The sequence below is a fragment of the Poecilia reticulata genome, chromosome 1, assembly GCF_904066995.2.
Source record: "Poecilia reticulata chromosome 1, P_reticulata-male-v2, whole genome shotgun sequence".
Taxonomy (NCBI): domain Eukaryota; kingdom Metazoa; phylum Chordata; class Actinopteri; order Cyprinodontiformes; family Poeciliidae; genus Poecilia; species Poecilia reticulata.
Window position 1 is genome coordinate 31,128,927 of NC_088830.1, and position 19,583 is coordinate 31,148,509.

Below are 19,583 nucleotides of genomic sequence, written 5' to 3' on the forward strand. Positions count from 1 at the left end.
GACTTTAACAATTTTTTCTTTCTGATATAAACTTTGGTCACCCATACAACCAATGCTGTTGTGATTAAAATGTGTACTCTTATGGGGAAAGGGTTTATTAAACTAGGAAAAACTTTGTTTAATAACAAAAACCTTTAAACTCAATTTGGTTTACTTTTCTTATCAAAGACATTTCTGGTTCTGATCTTTAAATGATCCAAGCATGCAAGATGTTTTTATTAGTTCAATCAATGGGCAGCAAACACACTAATGCTACAATATTTAAGAAATGGATGTAATCAGCTTTCACTAAAACTTTATAGTTGATATTTTATTTATTCCTGTATCACTTTTTTGTTATTGTGAAGAAATGCGTCTTGTAGTCAAACTATTAGTTTGGTTTTTTGTAAGTCCAAACAAATTAAACAGTCGTGTGGAAAAAGTCAAATAAACCATTTCAGTTCTCTAATTAGACATATAAAAGCTTGCGGTTTTTAGCTGGTTATGGGTGTCTAACTACTTAAAGTACTAAACTAAACATTTGCTGGAAATCTGTGGAAATGTTCTCAACACTACTAGGACAAAAAGTAGTTCAATGTGTTGGAAAGCTCAGTCATTCTTCTATAAAAAACATAAAAACTAAAGCATTCCAATCTCTGCTTCTGCTTGACATGTATGTCATTTTGTTCTGGAGGTGACCTCTTCCAGCATCTACTCTGTCTGGCATTCAATCAGGTGTAAGTGGCAAAGGTAGGTGTGGATGGTGAAGTAACAGCAGAACATGAAATTAGGCCAATATTTCAGAAATCTCTGGTGCTTTTGAGTCTGATCCATGTAAAGTTCGCTGAGAATTAAGGAGCAGCAGGAATGATAAAAACCGCCCATAGAAGACATGAGAGAGACGTTTCAGATTTTTGTAGATGGAGCTGCAGAAATAAATGTCATCACCAACAAAAGAACAGTATTTGTTGAGAGGCATGCTTGCATGAACCTGTGTTGTTTCCAAACAGCCTATTTTTCTTGTAACTATTTAAAAATGCCTTGAGCAATGTGCTTTTGTGAAGGTTTCATTGCTGTTGTTAACCGAATTTTATCTGCTTCGGTCCGGTAAAGACTGGAGTTGCATTGTTTCCCCAAATGCTCTAAAATCAAGCAGCTAACTTTGCTGCTAAAGGTGATCCGTGAGTCAGAGGTTTCAACATTTTTTTGAAAATGCCTTCCTCAGTGCAGCTTTAAGACCAAACATGAACAGTTTAATGAAATTGCCTGTTGGCTTTTATGGTAGCTTTTGCTATTTTTGTGACAAACTTTGTTTGGGTTCACATTGATAACGCCTTTCATTGTAAATGTACTATCCTGGTTGGTGTTTAACACTGATTCTGGGCGACTTCTGCTGCTGTCTTAACAAGCATGTCACTTCATGTTAACGTCTGGATGTGAAAGCAGGACCAAAAAAAGTCGTCTGTATCTGCAGTGGTGCTGTGAAATGTCACAATGTGTAAGTCTGAAGTGTCTAATCCCAGATCCTGTTTGTCTTTGATTCTTCGGGATCAGAGGACACAGTCAAGCTCTAAAGTCGCACTTTTACCTGTTTCCTCAAGCATTGAAGGAAACAGGTAAGCATTGAACTCTTTCTCTTTTCATAATGCTCAGTGAAGACTGCGAGAAGGACAGCGAACTGTTGAGTCCTTAAATATGAATATCAGCCTCATATTTAAGTTAATTCCTCATCCTGTAGAGGTCATTTTCTACTTCACACATCAGCTTCACCCTTTCCTGTCGTGGCAGGCACTAGCCTTAAGCCAGTGTCTTTCACTCTTGCTTTAATTAGCCGTCTCTCAGTTTTTCTTCACTCCATCTTATTTGGTATGAGGACAGCAGAGAGGAAGAACTGCTTCAGTGACAAGAGGACTGAAACTTTAGCTGTGTGCCTGAGTAGAAAAAACTATGTTTGAGTACTGTCACACTGGATGAAGCCGACACACATAAAGAATCATCTGGAGCGTGAAAGGCCTTTGCAGCTTTGGTTATCGTCTTCTGAGGTGTATTAAAGGAAACCTATTATGCAAAAATCACATTTTGCACATTTTCGTACAAAATGAGCATTTTTCTGTCTAAAAAAATGCCCAGTCGTTTAATGACAATAGGTTAATGTTTCTTGGTGCCTGGACAGTGAGCCGTTTCAAAAACCTCCCAATTGTTAAGTCAGACTATGCTGCTACCTAGCAACCCCAGCCAAGCCCAGCCTGTCACCTAGCAACCCAAGCTGAGCTCCAGCACGTTTGGTCAACTGGTTTCACCGCTGTACAGTGGCTGCTGGAAAAGACAAGTGTTTTGTTGTTGACTCACCATCCAGAAACCATTTGCTGCATTCTTGTTGGTTGTGCAGGAGGCTCCAATTCTGCTTTTCAATTCTGCAATAAAGAGAATTGCTGCCATGTGAATGTCTCATTAAATGTTTGTTTTAAAAAGTTATTGAAGGCAAACATTAATAACTGCGTTGCAGGAAACAGGAAGATCTGACAATGACTGGAAAAAGATAGAGGAGAATATGAACAGAGGAGTGTGGTTAGTGGAGCAATGAACAGGTGTGTCTTATCAACTAAACACCAGAAAACTGTAAGGAATCATGAACTAAGAGAGAATGGCAGACATAAGAGAGTCATGTGTGATTCTGATAATAAGAAAACAATCAAAAATGCAGAACATAAGAAAAACAGATGATTAAATACATGCCACATTAGCTGCTCTAACAACCAGCAAGAGCAATAAATAACAATCTCTGGAGAGTTGCCTCGTTACAAGGAAACTCCCTGGCGCTGTCCAGTTAAAGACTGATGGTCCATGAGAGGAAGAAGGAGCCACTTGTTTCAGCCCGAGGGCCTCTCCTGACTCACGCTGAGACGGTGAAACCGATGACAGCTGCGCTCTCACTGACTGCTGTAGGAGAAGCTAGGCTGCATATTTATTGGGGCTTATTAGACGTAAATGAGAAATCACTCCCATTCTTCTTCTGCATGTTGCTTGTCTAAATTACCTGCATAGAAAATATGAACCCAATTTCTGAGCTGTTCTGTTTTGCTGTTTTGTTTTGCTTTGACTCAATCCTCAATATTCATCCACGGGTTTAGGAAGAAATTGACAGCAGCAGTATTACTTTAAAGCTGGAACTGAAGTCCAACAGATAAGTTGGAGTTGTTCTGGGATTTGAAATGTGCTTGCAGTGACCCAGTTAGCTTCATAAACACACAGGTTTCATCTGCACATGTAGGAACCCTCACACAGTGCTGTCGAAAAGTATTTGCCCCCTTCTGCTTTTTTGTCACTCTTAATATTCGACAAAGATAACCTGAATTAATGTTACTGATTTCACTCATTAAAGGAAATTATCTCCTTTTTAAACCACGACTTAGCCCTGATTTCCCAGTTTTTTTGGAAAGTTGACTTCATCCAGCAACAAGCAGGTCAGGTCACTGCCAGACCTGTACAATAGGGATGCAAATAAATAATTACAATTAAATGTCGATTAATGGCTGACAAAATTAAAATTTGTTCTAATCGATCAACTAATAACATCCACTTAGATTTCTTTTTAGTGTTGTTGTTGTTGTTTGGGTGCCATCCAGCGGAGGTCACCACTTGTCATCCTTAAGCGGCGCCAGTTGATATAGAAATAAAGATGGCGGGGTCATACAAGAAGATAAATTGTCTAAAATGAGCCCTTTGTGGGATGTAAAATGGACTTTATGCGGTTCTCTCTTTAAATATAAACACAAGTTCCTCAGGATGGTTTATTTTGAGGGCTGTCGTGAATTAACGAACTTTAAAGAACAAAGTTTTGACAAGAGCAACCACAACCACAGACCTCTGTATGAACAACTCTGTTCATGGGGCCATGAACACTTAACCGCAATTTTCTGTTTATTCAGTCAATGTCTAATACAGCTGACACAATTTTTTAATATTTAAATTATTTTTTTATTTATCATATTATGAAAAATATAACCCTTCATGTTACGTAAAGGTGGTCGGCCATCTTGATACAAGAGAAAACTCATTAGACGTCTGAGCCACCAAAACAAAATCTTAAATGTTTTGCTCGTTTGATCCATACAGAAGTGGATTAGATTTATTTTCTGAGTTATTGACCTGCTACATAACCCAAGTGTCACTGCGCATGAGCTGGTTTTACAACCTTTTCCTAATGGCTTTGTTTTCCATCTGCTCTTAAATGTATTTAGATCAATGTATAATGTGTAATTCTTGAGATTTTTCGCCTACTTCATGTTGTCAGACAAGATCTGTTAAAAGTGATTTGTTGATTGTACAGCACTGATGCAAGTTATCGATTAACGAGTTATCTAAGTTAATTGATCTTATAGAAATCTATTGTTAAAGGTGGGCTAAGCAGAAAACGTTGGACGGATATTTTCATAAATGTTTTGAAGTGACCTAGTCAAAGTCCAGATTTAAACCCAACTGAGATGCTGTGGAATGACCTTACAACATGCTGTTCAAGCTCAAAAATCATCTAATGTGGCTAAACAGAAAACAATTTGTACCTACTCAGGTTATCTCTGCATTTATTTGAAACATTAAGCGCCAGAAGAAAGCAAAAGCAGATGAAAAACTGCAGGGAAGGCCACAAATACTTCTTCATGGCAGTATAAGCTTTAGTGGTGCTGGGATTTGAAGTCTGGCTTCGGTGACCCAGTTAGCTTCTCAAACCCACAGGCTTCCTCAGTGCATGCAGAACCTCACAGGAACCCCTGCAGACTCTACAGCACTCACAGGGAAGCCATTACACTTATCAGCATCATCACCTGAATAAAACAAATCCACTCACACACAGAACATTTATGGCATTACATGGACATTTGTCATTGGGATGATTCATAATAATTCAGATCACACATTATATAGAAGCTAGTTAGGGGGAGCAGGTGAGGAAAGTGATGTCATTTCTGTTCCCAATTCAGAGCTGCTCTGAGGATTTCTGGTGGAAGGAATTTATGCTAAATTGTCTTTGAATATCTTCATTTTACTCCATTGTGTTTCCCACCATCTGCATTCATTTTGCTTTCATCCCTAAGCCTTTCTTTCTCCCTCCACCTCCTCTACAAACTTGCAATCCCCATTTCTCTCTCTCTCAGACGCCTCATTTTCTCTCTTCAACAATTAAAGCACAACAAAGCACCCTGAGTCTGTAATTAAAGCTTCTCTCCTTGTGTTTTTTTCTTCTGAAATGATCCTCGTCCTTTCTCATCCCCGTATTGTATCAACCCGATAGCTGGTATTGCGGTACGTCATTCTGATGGCCGCACTGTTCCCACAGGATTATGTGGCCTACATTTGTTTGCGGTGCAGTCTTGGCCTGTGCGAGTGTGTACCCGTATCAAACACTTCCAGTTTGCTGCTGCAAGCCCCTTTGTCTCCCCTCCAACGTGCTAACTTAGTTTTTGTCGGCTTGCTCTGTCTCCATCCTCAGATGTAAATCCATATTGCAAATCAATATTGACTTTTAACTAAGATCTGAATATTTAACATGTGTGCAGCTGTGAAAAAAAGCATCCAGAACAGTTTGTGCACATTTGGAAAAGGGTCACCTTCACAGTTTGATGACTTCATAGCTTCATTATGCTGAACAGACGAACCTGTACCATGTACCCTAAGACCCAATAGAGGGGAAACACAGAAAGGAAAGGGAACCAAGACAGACAGACGCACACAAATGTAGCCTATCGACATTTAATCCCTGTAATAATGAGTTCTGGAGATATCTTTATGTTCAAAGAATCATCTTTTTCACCGACTTCAGCTGCTTGATAAGCAGCTTTTGTCACATCGGTGCTCTTTTCAGAACTTCAACAATGGAGTCCAAATCTTGGAGAAAATGCATTAATTAGAGACGGATTGCTGCTTCAGATCCTTTCTCAGCAGAAGAGAGTCCAGATTATTATTATGGGGAAAAAAACTGTCAAGTGTTTTTGAATGGACATTCAATTAAGTATGAAGGTCCCCTGCTCTCACCCCTGCACTTTTGTCAAACCAAAGTCTGTGCATCTCAGTGAAATCTCTGAAAAGGACGATCCTCAAGGGAGTCCACATTACAATACAGAAAACTCTATTCATTCTGTGCTGCTAGAACTGTGCAAATGGTGGTCATGGAAATAGAAATCATGGAAGTGCTACTTTTAAAAAGGCATGTGCATCCATGCCTTTGGACACCTGTGGCAAGTCTTCTTTTTAGCCACTGAAGGGCTGGAACAATGAGACTGCACACAGAGCCAAGATACAAAAAAGTGAAGAACAGGGAGCTGAAGATCCTAGATCCTGCTGGAGAAATGTCTTATTTTGGTCCCTTCCATTGATAATAATGATGTTACAATAATTTCTGTTACAAACTTAGTTTTATTTCATGCTTGTATTCAGTAGGAATTTTTATTCTTGTTTGATTTCTGTCTCAAAATTACTTAGATCTTGCATGGATAGTGCTGTATAATAAAATCTGTTTGATAAAATAATTGTAAATATTGCATATAAAATTGTATGTTAGCACTGTTGATGCGAGCGCTGTAAAGAAGAAATTGTCTGGTCAGAAAATACTACAATTGTTTCATATTTTTCTGTTTGACAGTCAAAAGTTTCAAATTTAGCTTCAGAAACGCTTTAAATGATCATTTAATTTGACTCTTTTAGACAAATATTCTTTGATCAACTGCTGTTGTTTTAATTGTTTCCACACCAGTAAACACTGGACGTGCAAGTCATTGTATTTTTCTTCAAATTACTGAAAATGTGTTGCATCGGCTGTAAAAAGTAGCTGTGTTATGTAGTGAGTGTTGACTCTAATCTGTTCTGTCAGCCAGCTCTCTTGAAGGTGTTGAAATGAGCCACTGATTGGACCACTTAGACCATCAACACTTATTACACTTCACTTCTGATACGGTTTGATTTATGGCTTGATCCCAATCTGTACACTCCCCAGCTGAGAGGCTCTAATGCCACATCTGAGCAGGCTCAAGGTTCATGGCTGTGGTCAAAGTTCAGGTATGTTTCTCCTTGGATTGCTAATAAGCCGGTGAATTTGTGAAGAAAGCTCAGTCTGGTGCAACTCTGTCACTGTGAGAGAAATGGATGTGGAGAAGGGAAAACGTCGGTCCAGGGCACTGAGCAACCTGGAGAAAATGTTGATGTTTCTCTTCGTAGCATTGGCAGCTGTTTGCATCGCCCTCATTGCCCTCTACTTTACAGACAAGCCTGATGCCCCTGATCAATCAGTAGGTGAGTATTTTATCATCTGAAAATATGTTCATTTACACACAAGACAGTAAAGAAAAAACTAAAAGTTGTGGTGAAGCATTCAGAACTGAAAAAGCTTTGACTTTGGGGCAATTAGACGAGTTCTGCTGATTGCAAGAAAAGCAATATTGTCACAACCAGACAGCTCAATGTTACATTAGTAGCTGCAGTAAAACGGATAGTATACTTTACTGCTTGGGAGGCAAAAAAGGGCCTTGAAACCAAGTAAAACATGCATTTCTATGCAAAAGTTTAAAACTAATTTGTAGGTGATACTGCAACAAAGCAATAAAAAATGAAAGCTTGAAACAAAAGCAGAATGCTTTAATCTACACTTGAATCAAATGCAGAAAAAGAAACAAGGATAAAACATTATATGAACATATTTGTTTAAATAGGTTCTGAAAAATGTATTAATTCCTGAATAAAAACATTATAACACATTAACATTTAAATGTGATGTAAAGGTTTAAATGTTAGCCAAATTTTCCTGCTCTCATGAGTTTAAGAAACGGGTTCATGCTCTAATTTGGAGTTCACTGTAATTTGAAGGGAAAAGTTGGAGAAGACAAAAGCAAAGTAAAAGATTGAAAGAGTCAACCCTCTCGAACGCCTGCTTCTCATAGCAGAACATCACAATAGGACTAGAAAGTGCATAACTTTTGGGTCAGAACAATAGTGGTTCTGTTGGCCCGTTTGCTCAATTCCGATTTTTTTTTTTTTTTTTTTTTTTTTGTGAAATCTCATTTTCATTTATTTTTCCGGGATCATTCACACTTCCAAAATATATACGACTTGTATGTGATCTCCGATGTGAACTGCAAACGAACTAAAAATGCAGCGCATGCGCAGCAGATGGCGCAATAACCAACGTCACATATAGACCAAGGTCAGTGTTTTGTCAACCGTCATAAAGAGGAAGTGCTCAGTGTTTGCGGAAGTAAACGTGGATGCAAATGGTGGCGCATATCTTACGATTTTGAAGTTGTTGTCCGACCGGAGTCATCACATCAACACCTTAATCCTCGTTATCGTCCGCCATGGTTGTTGTTTTTCTTCCCGCTTCTTTGTCGCGTATCAATGACGTTCAGTTCGGATGAATGCGACCAGGATATACAGACCGGATTTGCATGTGAAAAGATCAGGTTCGTGGGGCGGAGCCAAGATGGCGGAGTAAGTAGACGCTCTCTACCGAGATCTGCACAGAAAATTCATAAAACGCGGTAAAACCCTGACTATATGAACACTAGCACTATTAATTCATTACAAGATAACGGACACAATAGTTATAACAGAATGCCGAACCCGAAAGGAGCGAAAAGAGGACTAGAAACGTCCAAGTCCAGGCCTGCATCTGAGAGGCTAACGAGGCTAGTGTAGCTAACGCTAAAACCGGCAACGCGTTATTTGACAATTGCCACAACTACGCAGCTGCTCCCTTAACTTTGACATTGAATGAGGAGGAAATTGATGACTTTCCTGCCCTACCTGCTACTCCTCTGAAATCGCCAGCCCCAAAAAAGGTGATGTATGAACGCAGCAGCCCGGAATCTTCTGCTACAAATGAGATAATATCCAGTCTGTCTGCGCTGATAAACGCCCGTTCTGACAACTTAGAGAGCATGGTGACGGAGAACACGCTAAAGATTGAGGGTCTCAAAAAGACTATTGACTTTATATGCGCTGAAGTAAATGATATGAAGGAGAAAGTGAATTACCTGGAAAAAAAAGTATCAAGAGAGGAAGGTCGGGTGGACAACTGCCAGCAGAGGCTTGCTGAGTTGGAAAGATATTCTAGGAGATGTAATCTCAAACTACAAGGAGCTGAAGAAACAGAGAAAGAAGACATACGAAGAAAAGTGATAGAAATCTGCCAGTCAGTTCTACCAGAACATAAACACAAGCTGCCTGATGCTATCGACACCGTGCACCGACTTGGAGCCAAACGTACAGGAAGCACCAAACCTAGAGGGATCATCATTCAGTTCACCTCCAGAGTCCTCAGGGATGCGACATGGAAAGCAGCCAAGACATCTTCGTACCTGAGGGACAACCAACTGAGATTCACTGAGGACCTGTCCAAGGATGACAGAGAACAACGTAATAAACTGTGGCCCTTGATCGACAGAGCCCGCAAGGAAGGCAAGCCAGCTTACTTCGTTGGAGGCCGTGGCTTTATCAGCGGATTAGAAGTCTTCCCTCCTTCCTACTCAACTAAACCTTAGAAATGATAATTTTACCTATTCATTTACACATTGAGCTTGGTCTACATTCTGCTTTCATTTTTCATTCCTTTTTGACATTATATTTTCTCCTTTAGTCAATATATAATTTAGTTTTGAAGACTTTCCTTGTTCTTGTAAGATCCTAAAATACTATAGTTAAACCAAAATAGATGGCATAGTGCTACTTTTCCTTTGTTTCTCTTGTAAATATTTAATCAGGCTACTTACCGCTTTATTACTTAAAGTGTGCAGCTATCGGTCCCCTTTCTTTGTGAACACAACTTTATCTTTAAAAGTTTAGATCTTGTTCTTTATTCTTTGTTACTCTTTTCAAGTAACTTTGTCCGTTTCGTTAGTATCTCTCAATGCCAGGGGGTTGAGACAAACAACTAAACGCAAAGCATTATTCTTATTTGCCAAACAACTTAAAACAGATTTTTGTTTCTTTCAAGAGAGTCATTCTACATCTTCTGATGGTAATTTCTGGAAATCCCAATGGGGAAATGAAATGTGGTTATGTCACGGATCTGAGCGCTCTGCTGGTGTCGCCACACTTAAAAATAATTTCTCTGGATCTATTTTACATACCGATTGCGATACTCTAGGTCACTACATCTGCTCAGTAATTGAATGCCTTAACAATACCTTTATTGTAGTTAATATATATGGTTATAATAATATAACGGAAAACAACAGACTATTCGAATCTTTAGAAGACAGACTTACCTTTTGGCTTTCCAAATACCCAAACTCAGTCATCCTAATTGGTGGGGACTTTAACATTGCCTTAGACAATACAATTGACAGATGGCCTCCGAAGCAGCAGACCTCATACAGTGCAAATTTAAAAAATTTTATGGAGAAATTTAATATTGTAGATATATGGAGAGAAAAATTCCCAGACGACAAAATCTTTACATGGAGCAATAAAATGGGTTCCAGACAATCCCGGATAGATTTTTGGCTTATTTCTAAATGTATTAATAAAGACAATATTGCGGTTAACATGCTTGCCTCCCCTCTTACTGATCATAGAGCTATTCGCATTAGCATCCAAATTTATACTCCTGATAATACACCTTACAAATGTGCTTACTGGAAACTAAATAACTCCTTGCTTAAGCATGAACTAGTTAAAGTTCATATTAATAAATTAATTTTATATTATTGGAATAAGGCTAACAAGGAAAGGTCTTTCTGCAATAATTGGGAACTTTTCAAATTTGAAATTGGCAAATTTTTAAGACATTATGGAAGTCAGATTTCTAAATTCAAGAAAGCTGAAGAGGAAGAAGTCATAAGCAAGATCACCTCCTATTACCTAAAACCCCCAGAAGAAGTTTCAGAGGAAGATAAATTAAATTTAATAGAACAACAGAACAAACTGGATGTCTTGTATAAACACAAGGCTGAAGGCGCCTTCATCAGATCCAGGAAACGATGGCTGGAAGAAGGAGAACTAAATTCTGCTTACTTTTTTAGGCTTGAAAAATACAGATCCAAAATAAACTCTATCTACCAACTAAATATTAATGACACTATCTCCAACAATCCTAAGGAAATTGCAACTTTTTGTTCCAAATTTTACTCTAATCTATACAGCTCAAAATATAATAAAGACATTTCAGTATCTTTTCTTAACAATGTCAAAAATTTAAAAACTATTGATGTAGAAGATAAAAACTACTGTGACAGCCCATTTACAGTGGAGGAAGTTTCTAAATGCATCAATGCACTGAAGGCCAATAAATCCCCCGGCACAGATGGTTTATCTGCTGAGTTTTATCAATCATTCTCTATTCATATAGCTCCATTCCTCTTACAAGTATTTTTAGAAAGCATAGAAAACAACTCTCTCCCTCCCACCCTGACTCAAGGCCTTATAACACTCATTCCAAAACCAAACAAAGACCCACTCTTTATTGATAATTGGAGACCTATAAGTCTACTCAATAATGATTATAAGATTATGGCTTCAATACTTGCTAACAGAATTAAAGAGGTTTTGGACACAGTCATTGATGAGACACAGTCAGGCTTTATGAGAAACAGACACATCTCTAACAACATTAGACTAGTTCTAGACTTACTTGATTACTCATATTTGGTGCCTGATGAGAGTTTTATTCTTTTCCTGGATTTCTATAAGGCCTTTGACACAATCGAACATCAATTCATTTTTCAATCTTTACAAAAATTTGGTTTTGGCCCGTTTTTTTGTAACGCTGTCAAAACATTATACTCCAATTGCAATAGTGCTATTAAATTGCCAAACGGCTCCACCCCTAGATTTATCCTAAAACGTGGTATTCGACAAGGATGTCCTGTTTCACCATATTTATTCTTACTTTGCTCTCAAATCCTTACCACTCATGTCTCCAACAGTGCCGTAAAAGGAATCGAGATAGCTAATAAAGAGCTCATAATCAGCCAGCTGGCTGATGACACTACACTATTTTTGAGGAATGCAAACCAGATCCCTCTGGCCTTAGAAGTGATCAATACTTTTTCCAAGGCCTCCGGTTTATTTTTACATTTAAAAAAATGTGAATTGCTTGCAATAAAGGATTGTCATACTAACTATATTTGCAATATTCCTGTTAAACAAGAAGTTACATATTTAGGAATTTTAATCTCTAAAGACCAGAAATTAAGATGCTCCTCTAATTTGATACCAATTATACAGAAAACCAAAAATAAACTAAACCAGTGGCTTCAGAGGGACTTATCTCTAAAAGGAAGAGTGTTGATTACTAAAGCAGAAGGATTATCCCGACTGACATATGCTGCTCTCCCCTTACATTTAGACAACAAAATCTGTAAAGATATTGATCGTATGCTTCTTAATTTTATATGGAAAAATCGTACACACTATATCAAAAAAACTGTTATTATGAATAATTATGAATCAGGTGGACTTAACTTTCTGGATTTCTCTACCCTAAATAACACATTCAAAATTAAATGGGCTAAACACTTCCTGAAGAATCCAACCTCTGTCTGGAACTTCATACCAGATCACATTTTCTCGCGCTTTGGTGGCTTCAACCTCATCTTAAGTAGTAATTACAATGTTGAGAAACTTCCTGTAAAACTCTCATCTTTCCATAAGCAGGTGCTCTTAGCGTGGATGCTCATCTATAAACATAACTTCTCGCCTCACAAATACCTCATCTGGAACAACAGAGATATTTTATTTAAAAATAGGTCACTCTATCTTGAAACGTGGGTTCAAAATGGGATTCTACTGGTGGCTCAGCTGATTAATAAGGAAGGACGATTAATCAATTATGATGAATTTTGCTCAATATATAATTTTCCAATTAGTTTCCAGGAATTTTCAATGGTGATCAATGCTATACCTTTGGGCACCTTAATGTTATTTAAAAACACTAATTATAGTCTGTCTGTTCCACCTGGTATCCCTGATCCAGCCGAATCATCTCTGGGTAAAATCTGCTTTTCACTGGAATTTAAGAAAAGCAATGAGAAAATACGCAGATTGTTCCAAGAAATCATTGTTTCTCGCCCAGCTATAACAATTTACTGGAGCCGTTATATCCCAGATATTCACTGGAAAACAGTTTGGATGATCCCCCATAAATACTTAATTATAAACAAGGTGAAGGAAGTGTCATTTAAAATTCTCCATAGAATTTACCCTGCTAAGCATTATATGATAAAATTTAAGAGAGACATAAACACTAATTGCAGTTTCTGTGAGGGCCATCCAGAAACTGTTACGCATCTCTTTTGGCTCTGCTCTTTTACACAAAGGTTCTGGTCAGAATTTAGCAGGTTTATTAATGACCATATTTTACAGAATTTTTCCTTATGCTGGGAAAATGTTTTATTTTGTTTCTATAGGTTCCATAAGAAGGATGCTAAACATTTCTTTATAATAAACCTGCTAATACTCTTTGCTAAATTTTACATTCATAAATGCAAATTTGCTAATAAAACACTTTGTTTCTCTCTTTTCATTAAAGATATGGAACTATATATCAAATCAATAGCAGAATCTACAAATGAAAAGGCTTTAAGGACAATTTCAATTTGTACGTCTTTGCATGTTCTTATCTAACCACCCCTGGCTGTTCTGTTTACTGTTGTGTTGTATACTTCACTATGTTATTTTGATGTATACTAATTTAACTTTAATAAAGTTCTTTGAAAAAAAAAAAAAAAAAAGATCAGGTTCGTATCGGATTTAGGACCACATATCCAAGTAGCCTGGGTCGGATTAAAAAATCCGACACGATCTGTGTTGTTCAGACTGAATGTCATGACCAAAACTTCAATACAAACGTTGATATTTGCTCAACTGAAAGTTTAAGAAACAGCCAGGTAAATGAGTGCTTTAGCATTTATTTGGAAAATGTTATCCAGGATAAGTTACGTGTGCTAAAAACCTTAAAAGTTAGCAAAATGCTAAATGAAAAATTAGCGCATTAGCATATTATCACCACTGGCAACAGGTTTACCTGTAATTTGTTGAATCAGTTTGCTTCAAACTTTTTGGATTTATAGTAATGTCTAAATAAGACAGACAAATTAATTAGGTACTTATTTTATGTGACAAAAGCCAAGGCCATTCTTACAGCAACAAGCCACCTCCCAGTTTAGTTAACGTTAAACACAGATGTCATCCAGACTCCATGACAGAAGTAGATCACAGCTTATTACATAATCACCCGGGAAATCTCACTTTTTCTTTTGTTAATCTTAATACAATGGAGTATATTTTATCCATTTGTAACACTATTCTTCCTAAGATGCAAAGTTATTTGTGCAGAAAATCAGCATTCTCTTTTTAACCCTTGTGTTTAAAAATGGGGTCCAACCGACCCCAGACCCATTTCACTTGCATCAGTTGCCTCAGTCCTCGCATGCAGAAGGGTTAACATTAGGGCTGTGTAATAACATCGATTTTGCGACATATATCGATATTTTCTTTCCTAGGAAAAAATCGATATTCATCCTCTAGCATCGTAACATCCAACTGTCACCTTGCTCACTCACTGCTTGCTTCGCCGGGAGAGTGATCAGGTCATCAGGCTTAGAGTGATTCCTTCACATGTTATGTGTTAAAAAGGTATCAAACTATTCAGAGCAGGTACTTGGTGCATTTTATTTACTTTACAAATGCATGTAAGCTACAGTTTGTACTGTTTCAATTAAAAGGAACATGTTTTCTCACCACTTCTTTGATTCATTTTGTCAGTTTTCAGTTAAATTAATTCAATCCAGCTCTATAACAGTCACAAAATGTCCCCAAAATCACTCCGTCCCTCTAAAATCTTTCAGAAAATCGCAAAGGTGTATTGAATTGTATCGCTTGCTTAAAAAAAAATTGCAATATATATTGTATCGTGAGCAGAATATCGTGTATCGTGAGATTATTGTATCACTACAGCCCTAGTTAACATGCCTGCTAAGATTTCAGCAATTGAAATCAATAAAAATAAATGTTTGTAGTTTAGAGTAAAAATAATGCTCTTAATGTGACATAATTCTAAAGTTTACAAATCAATGAATCTGGAGCCATATTACTTCCTAAAGCTGCTCTCTGCTGCACTGCCAAACTTCAACACTTGTCTTTGTTGTCCATGGCCTCACTCAGGGTGTGGAGGTCCGCTGGAGGTGACTGGTGAGTCGGGCACCTTCACCAGCTGGAACTACCCCAGCAGCTACGACAACGGCGTAAGCTGCACATGGAGCATCACTGTGGACCCTGATAAGGTCAGAGCCACTCGTCCGAGAAAATCCAAAAGAAAAAATGTCGCAGCAATAAGTCAATTAATGATAAATGAAAACAAAACAAGCTCAATAATTTCCATGATTTATCGTTTTTTCTTTTCTCTCTCTCTCTTTCTACCAAAACTGGATGACAAAAGTCTTCAGGCTTTGGTCTCAACTAGGCCTTTTCTTGAAGGATAATTGTCTTTACAAGAGACTTCATAATACAATTGATTTAATGTTTCACAATAGGACTAGAAAGTACATAAGTTTTGGGTCAGAACAATAGTGGTTCTGTTGGCCCGTTTGCTCAATTCCGATTTTAACATTTAACAGTTCCACTGTTAAATGTTCATTAGAATTTAAATTCGATTGATTTTCCAGAATGTGTTCTTGCATTGCTGCACCATTATTTTACTTGAAAATGGTCTCAAAACAATATTATTATTATTTATCGCAATAACGACTGGGACAGTTTGTCATCCAACAAATACCATTTATTGATTTTAGCAATCATTGCAGTTGTATGCTGTAAAGTCCCTGCATGGCTTAAACAAATCATTCAAACTCCAAATGGTAAAATGTGTTCAAACGTCAGACTGGCTGTAATCTCTGTTTAACCAGACTTCCATGTGTCTGGTTTCTGATCAACAAGGTTTTCATAACTTGCCGTTATGAAAACTGTGTAGTGTGAAGCCAAGCAGCAGAGGACAGCTGGTCCAAATGCAATGGCAGCATCATCAACAGATGGCTGCCTGCTCCGGTTCATATTCCGCAGCAATCCTCTGCAGGCCCGCTGGACAGAATAAAATCCTTCATTCCCCACTCTTTATCACTGCTTCCCTTTCACTGTAGTGGCTCTTCCCTGTGTCTCCGTATTTCTCTATATTTTCACTCTTAAACATAAATATTACTGTCAGAGGCATAATTTTCTCCTCACATTTCCCACTGTCTGCTCACTCTGGCACGTTCTGTCAGTAAACAGGTTTATCAGACGCAGAGAAATAAGTGGGAGGAAACAACTTTGCTTGTTTGTGCTGCAGGTGATTCATCTGTGGTTTGAGGAGTTTGCTTTGGAGGAGACTCAGCTCTGCACAGCAGATTTGGTCACACTGCGAGACGCACTGGGAACCATCGGTAAATATGTAGCACAGGTTACAGGGAAATTCTTTTTAAAATAAATTGGAGCTTACATTCTTATTGTTAATCCAGTTTATTAAAAGTAAGGATAAAGGCTCTATATAACTAAATATACCGTTCACAAATTGCATATTTAGCTTCAAACTAAATGGTTACATTTTAATTAAATATTTAGTTTGTAAACTGAACATTAGCTCAGAAATGTAGCTTCAATCTAAATATTAGCTTTCTAGCTAGATAATTATTTCAAAGGTAAAGATTTAATTATCAAACTAATATCTAATTGATTAGGTTCAAACAAAATTTGACACAAAAGATTTCGTTTCTAAACTGAATATTTAGCTCACAAGCTAAAATTTAGCTTCAACCTAAACATTAACTTTTAAACTGAATAATTATTTTGAGACTAAATATTTAGTTAGCAAGCCAAATATTCAGCCTCAAGTGTTTTTACCAACTATGTAGTTTGGAGTTAAATATTTAGCTAGCAAGCTAAATGGATTGCCTCAACTAAATATTTAGCTTCAAACTAATTGTTAGCTTCCTGGCTAAATATCTAGTTTGAAAAATGGCAAAGAAGCTTTTAGCTAAATATTTAGTTTCTAAACTGAATACTTAGCTCACAAACTAAAAATGTAACTTAAAATATGAGCTCCTTTGCTAAGTATTTATTTAAAACAAATATATTTTTAGCAAACTAAATAGCCTCAGCTAATTGTTTAGGTTCAAGCAAAATATTAGCTTACAAACTAAATTGTAAGTTTGAAGCTAATTGTTCAGTTTCTCACCTAAATATTTAGCTTGCTAATTAAACATTTAGCTTGAAACAGTGACATTTATAAACTAATGAATTACATGGTGAAAACATAACTTTGAAAAGCCTAAATAGCACAAAATATTGCTGTTAATTTAATTTAAAAGCGGCATCACATAGAAATCACAAAACATTGAAAGATAATTTCTAATAACTGAAATTATAAGATCACCAAACATGTCAAATCATTTCTGTGATCAATAATAAGTTGAGCGGTATCTGTTTAAATCAATGTAAAAACAATCTTATAAAGTTAAAATAAAAAAAGACACACGTTTGCTGAATGTGTTGTGTCTTTTCTGCAGGTAAATACTGTGGCTACACCAAACCCAGACCTTTGGTGACTCTTTCAAACCACCTGACACTCTTCTTCGACACTAATGATAGGAAAACAGACCAAGGATTTAAAGCTCACTACAAAGCTGTGACTCCAGAGTTTGCATCGGGTAAGTCAAGTTTTATCACACGTGAAGATGGTGGAAGCATGTCTGAGTGACGACCATAGAAAAAGGTTGATTTTGAATCATTTCTGTTATTTCTTAATAACAATTTTGGAATTTAAATACACAAAAATAATAAATAACTAAATATGTGGGGGTCCACTATATAAAGAAACGCTGTGTGATCAAAGTTCCTGGAAGAATATTCTCTACATTTTGACTCTTTTGTGCAATGATTGGTATTTATTCAGATTAGTTTTGTCTTTTGCTGGATTATTTCACACAGACAATTTTAAAGGTGAAAAATCTCCATTTTAATGAATGCTCTCTTGTCTTTCCAATTTAGATGAGTGGCTTACAGAAAAGGGCCTCTGTCATGTCATTTACCCCAGGAAAACAGGAAATCTTAATAAAAAGTTACTTGGCTCACAAAAATACTTTGTTACATTTACCTAATAGGAATTGTCCCACTGCTAATTTAGTAGAGTGCTATCATTTCCTAATCTAAAATATTTTCCCTAACCTATTAATGTACTAGCATTATACATATTTTCATTGTGGGATTATATTGCTGCAATAAAAGATAAATCTATTTTAAGGTCTCTAGCACGCCTTCACCAGAGGCTGTAAAGGTCTGGAGGCTGCTGTGTGACACAGTGTGGGGTGAAAACTGGGGTCATTAACGGCCAAATGAATAAAAGGGTGGGGAACTGCATTAGGGGTTCATACTGAGGCTGTCCTTGAGTTGTCAGCGCAGCTCAAGCGTCCTTCATTCCTGTTGCCAGAAATAGCCGGAGCCGGCGGTTTCCTCCAAGGTGATCAGGGGAATCTGATGACTCCGAGCTTCCCGGGGCAAAACTATCCAAACGGAGCGCTGTACCAGGTACAAACACACTCAGCGCACAGCCACGACTCACACTGAACACAGGCATGCTTTCTACATGAAGCACTCCAGGACGTCATTTGATGATGTACATTTATAGTATATATATAATGTGACACTGAAAAAGAACAAATATTTAAAGTTGACCTATTGTGTTTTCTTTAAACAGGGGAGAATTGGTCTATGGGGTTTACAAAACATGTACATTACATTTTGTTTTGCACAAAATCATTCGTAGATCATGAGATTTAAAACCTGTCAGACTGAGCTGTTTTAAGGTGTCTTGTCACTTTAAAATCAAATAAGTTGCTGCTGGTCCTGCCCCCCCAACTCAAAGTTAATACTCACACGTATTAAAATAGCTACAAACAGATGTGCAATTACACAACCATGTATCTTTGAAAAGCAGATGTAGAGCCTCCTGCAGAACCAACAAGAACGCAACAAGTGGTTTCTGAATAGTAAGCCAACAACAAAACACTTGTTCTTTCCAGTAGCCATTGTACAGTGCATACAGCAGTAGAACCATTTGACCAAACTGCTGGAGCTTTCCTTGGGTTGCCAGGTAACAAGTGGTGCCTGCTAATTTATGATGGTGCATTCCTGAGGTTTTTGAAACAGCTCAATTTCCAGACACCACAAAAAACATTAACTTATTACCAAAAACCAGCTGGATTTATTTATTTTTTCCAAGCTCTGTAGTAGTTGAGACTCAAATGGAAGAACAAAAAATGTGCAAAATGCTTAATAAGTCCTCTTTAAATCCTGAGTTTTTCAATCAGTAGGTCAGCTACAAGATATAATTAAAAAAATACATCCTTATCAAGAGAGCATGCTCCACATCCTCAAACGTCTGCACGTCTAGTTCTTTCAGTAGGAATGAATGTATGAATCTAATTAAAGTAAATCAGGGCCAGTCGGGATCCAAGTCGCGCGGTGTTGCAGCAGTCACGCTGCAGGGCTGCAGCCTGGCGGATCGCCGTCTGTCCGAGCAGACGTGGAATCTCTAAAGGAATTATGTATGAGCTACAGTATGTCGAAAACGCTGCTCACGTTGATGC

At 37.5% G+C, this 19,583-nt stretch overlaps 1 protein-coding gene across 3 annotated transcripts in view; it reads left to right on the forward strand.

Annotated features, from left to right (window-relative positions):
• The first annotated feature begins 58 nt into the window (after positions 1 to 58).
• The window catches only part of LOC103471060 (ovochymase-2), a 40,790-nt gene continuing 21,265 nt past the window's right edge, over positions 59 to 19,583 (forward strand). Inside the window, exons 1-6 of one of the 3 annotated variants that reach the window (XM_081611302.1) lie at positions 59 to 7,259; positions 10,327 to 10,342; positions 15,130 to 15,248; positions 16,289 to 16,382; positions 17,505 to 17,645; positions 18,425 to 18,522. In XM_081611302.1, the coding sequence (XP_081467428.1) occupies positions 7,113 to 7,259; positions 10,327 to 10,342; positions 15,130 to 15,248; positions 16,289 to 16,382; positions 17,505 to 17,645; positions 18,425 to 18,522 (615 nt within the window). In that variant the 5' untranslated portion in view covers positions 59 to 7,112. Of the gene's footprint in view, positions 7,260 to 7,299; positions 8,427 to 10,326; positions 10,343 to 13,703; positions 15,249 to 16,288; positions 16,383 to 17,504; positions 17,646 to 18,424; positions 18,523 to 19,583 lie in introns of those variants that run through there. The other 2 variants (XM_081611297.1, XM_081611300.1) reach the window with 2 other exon arrangements.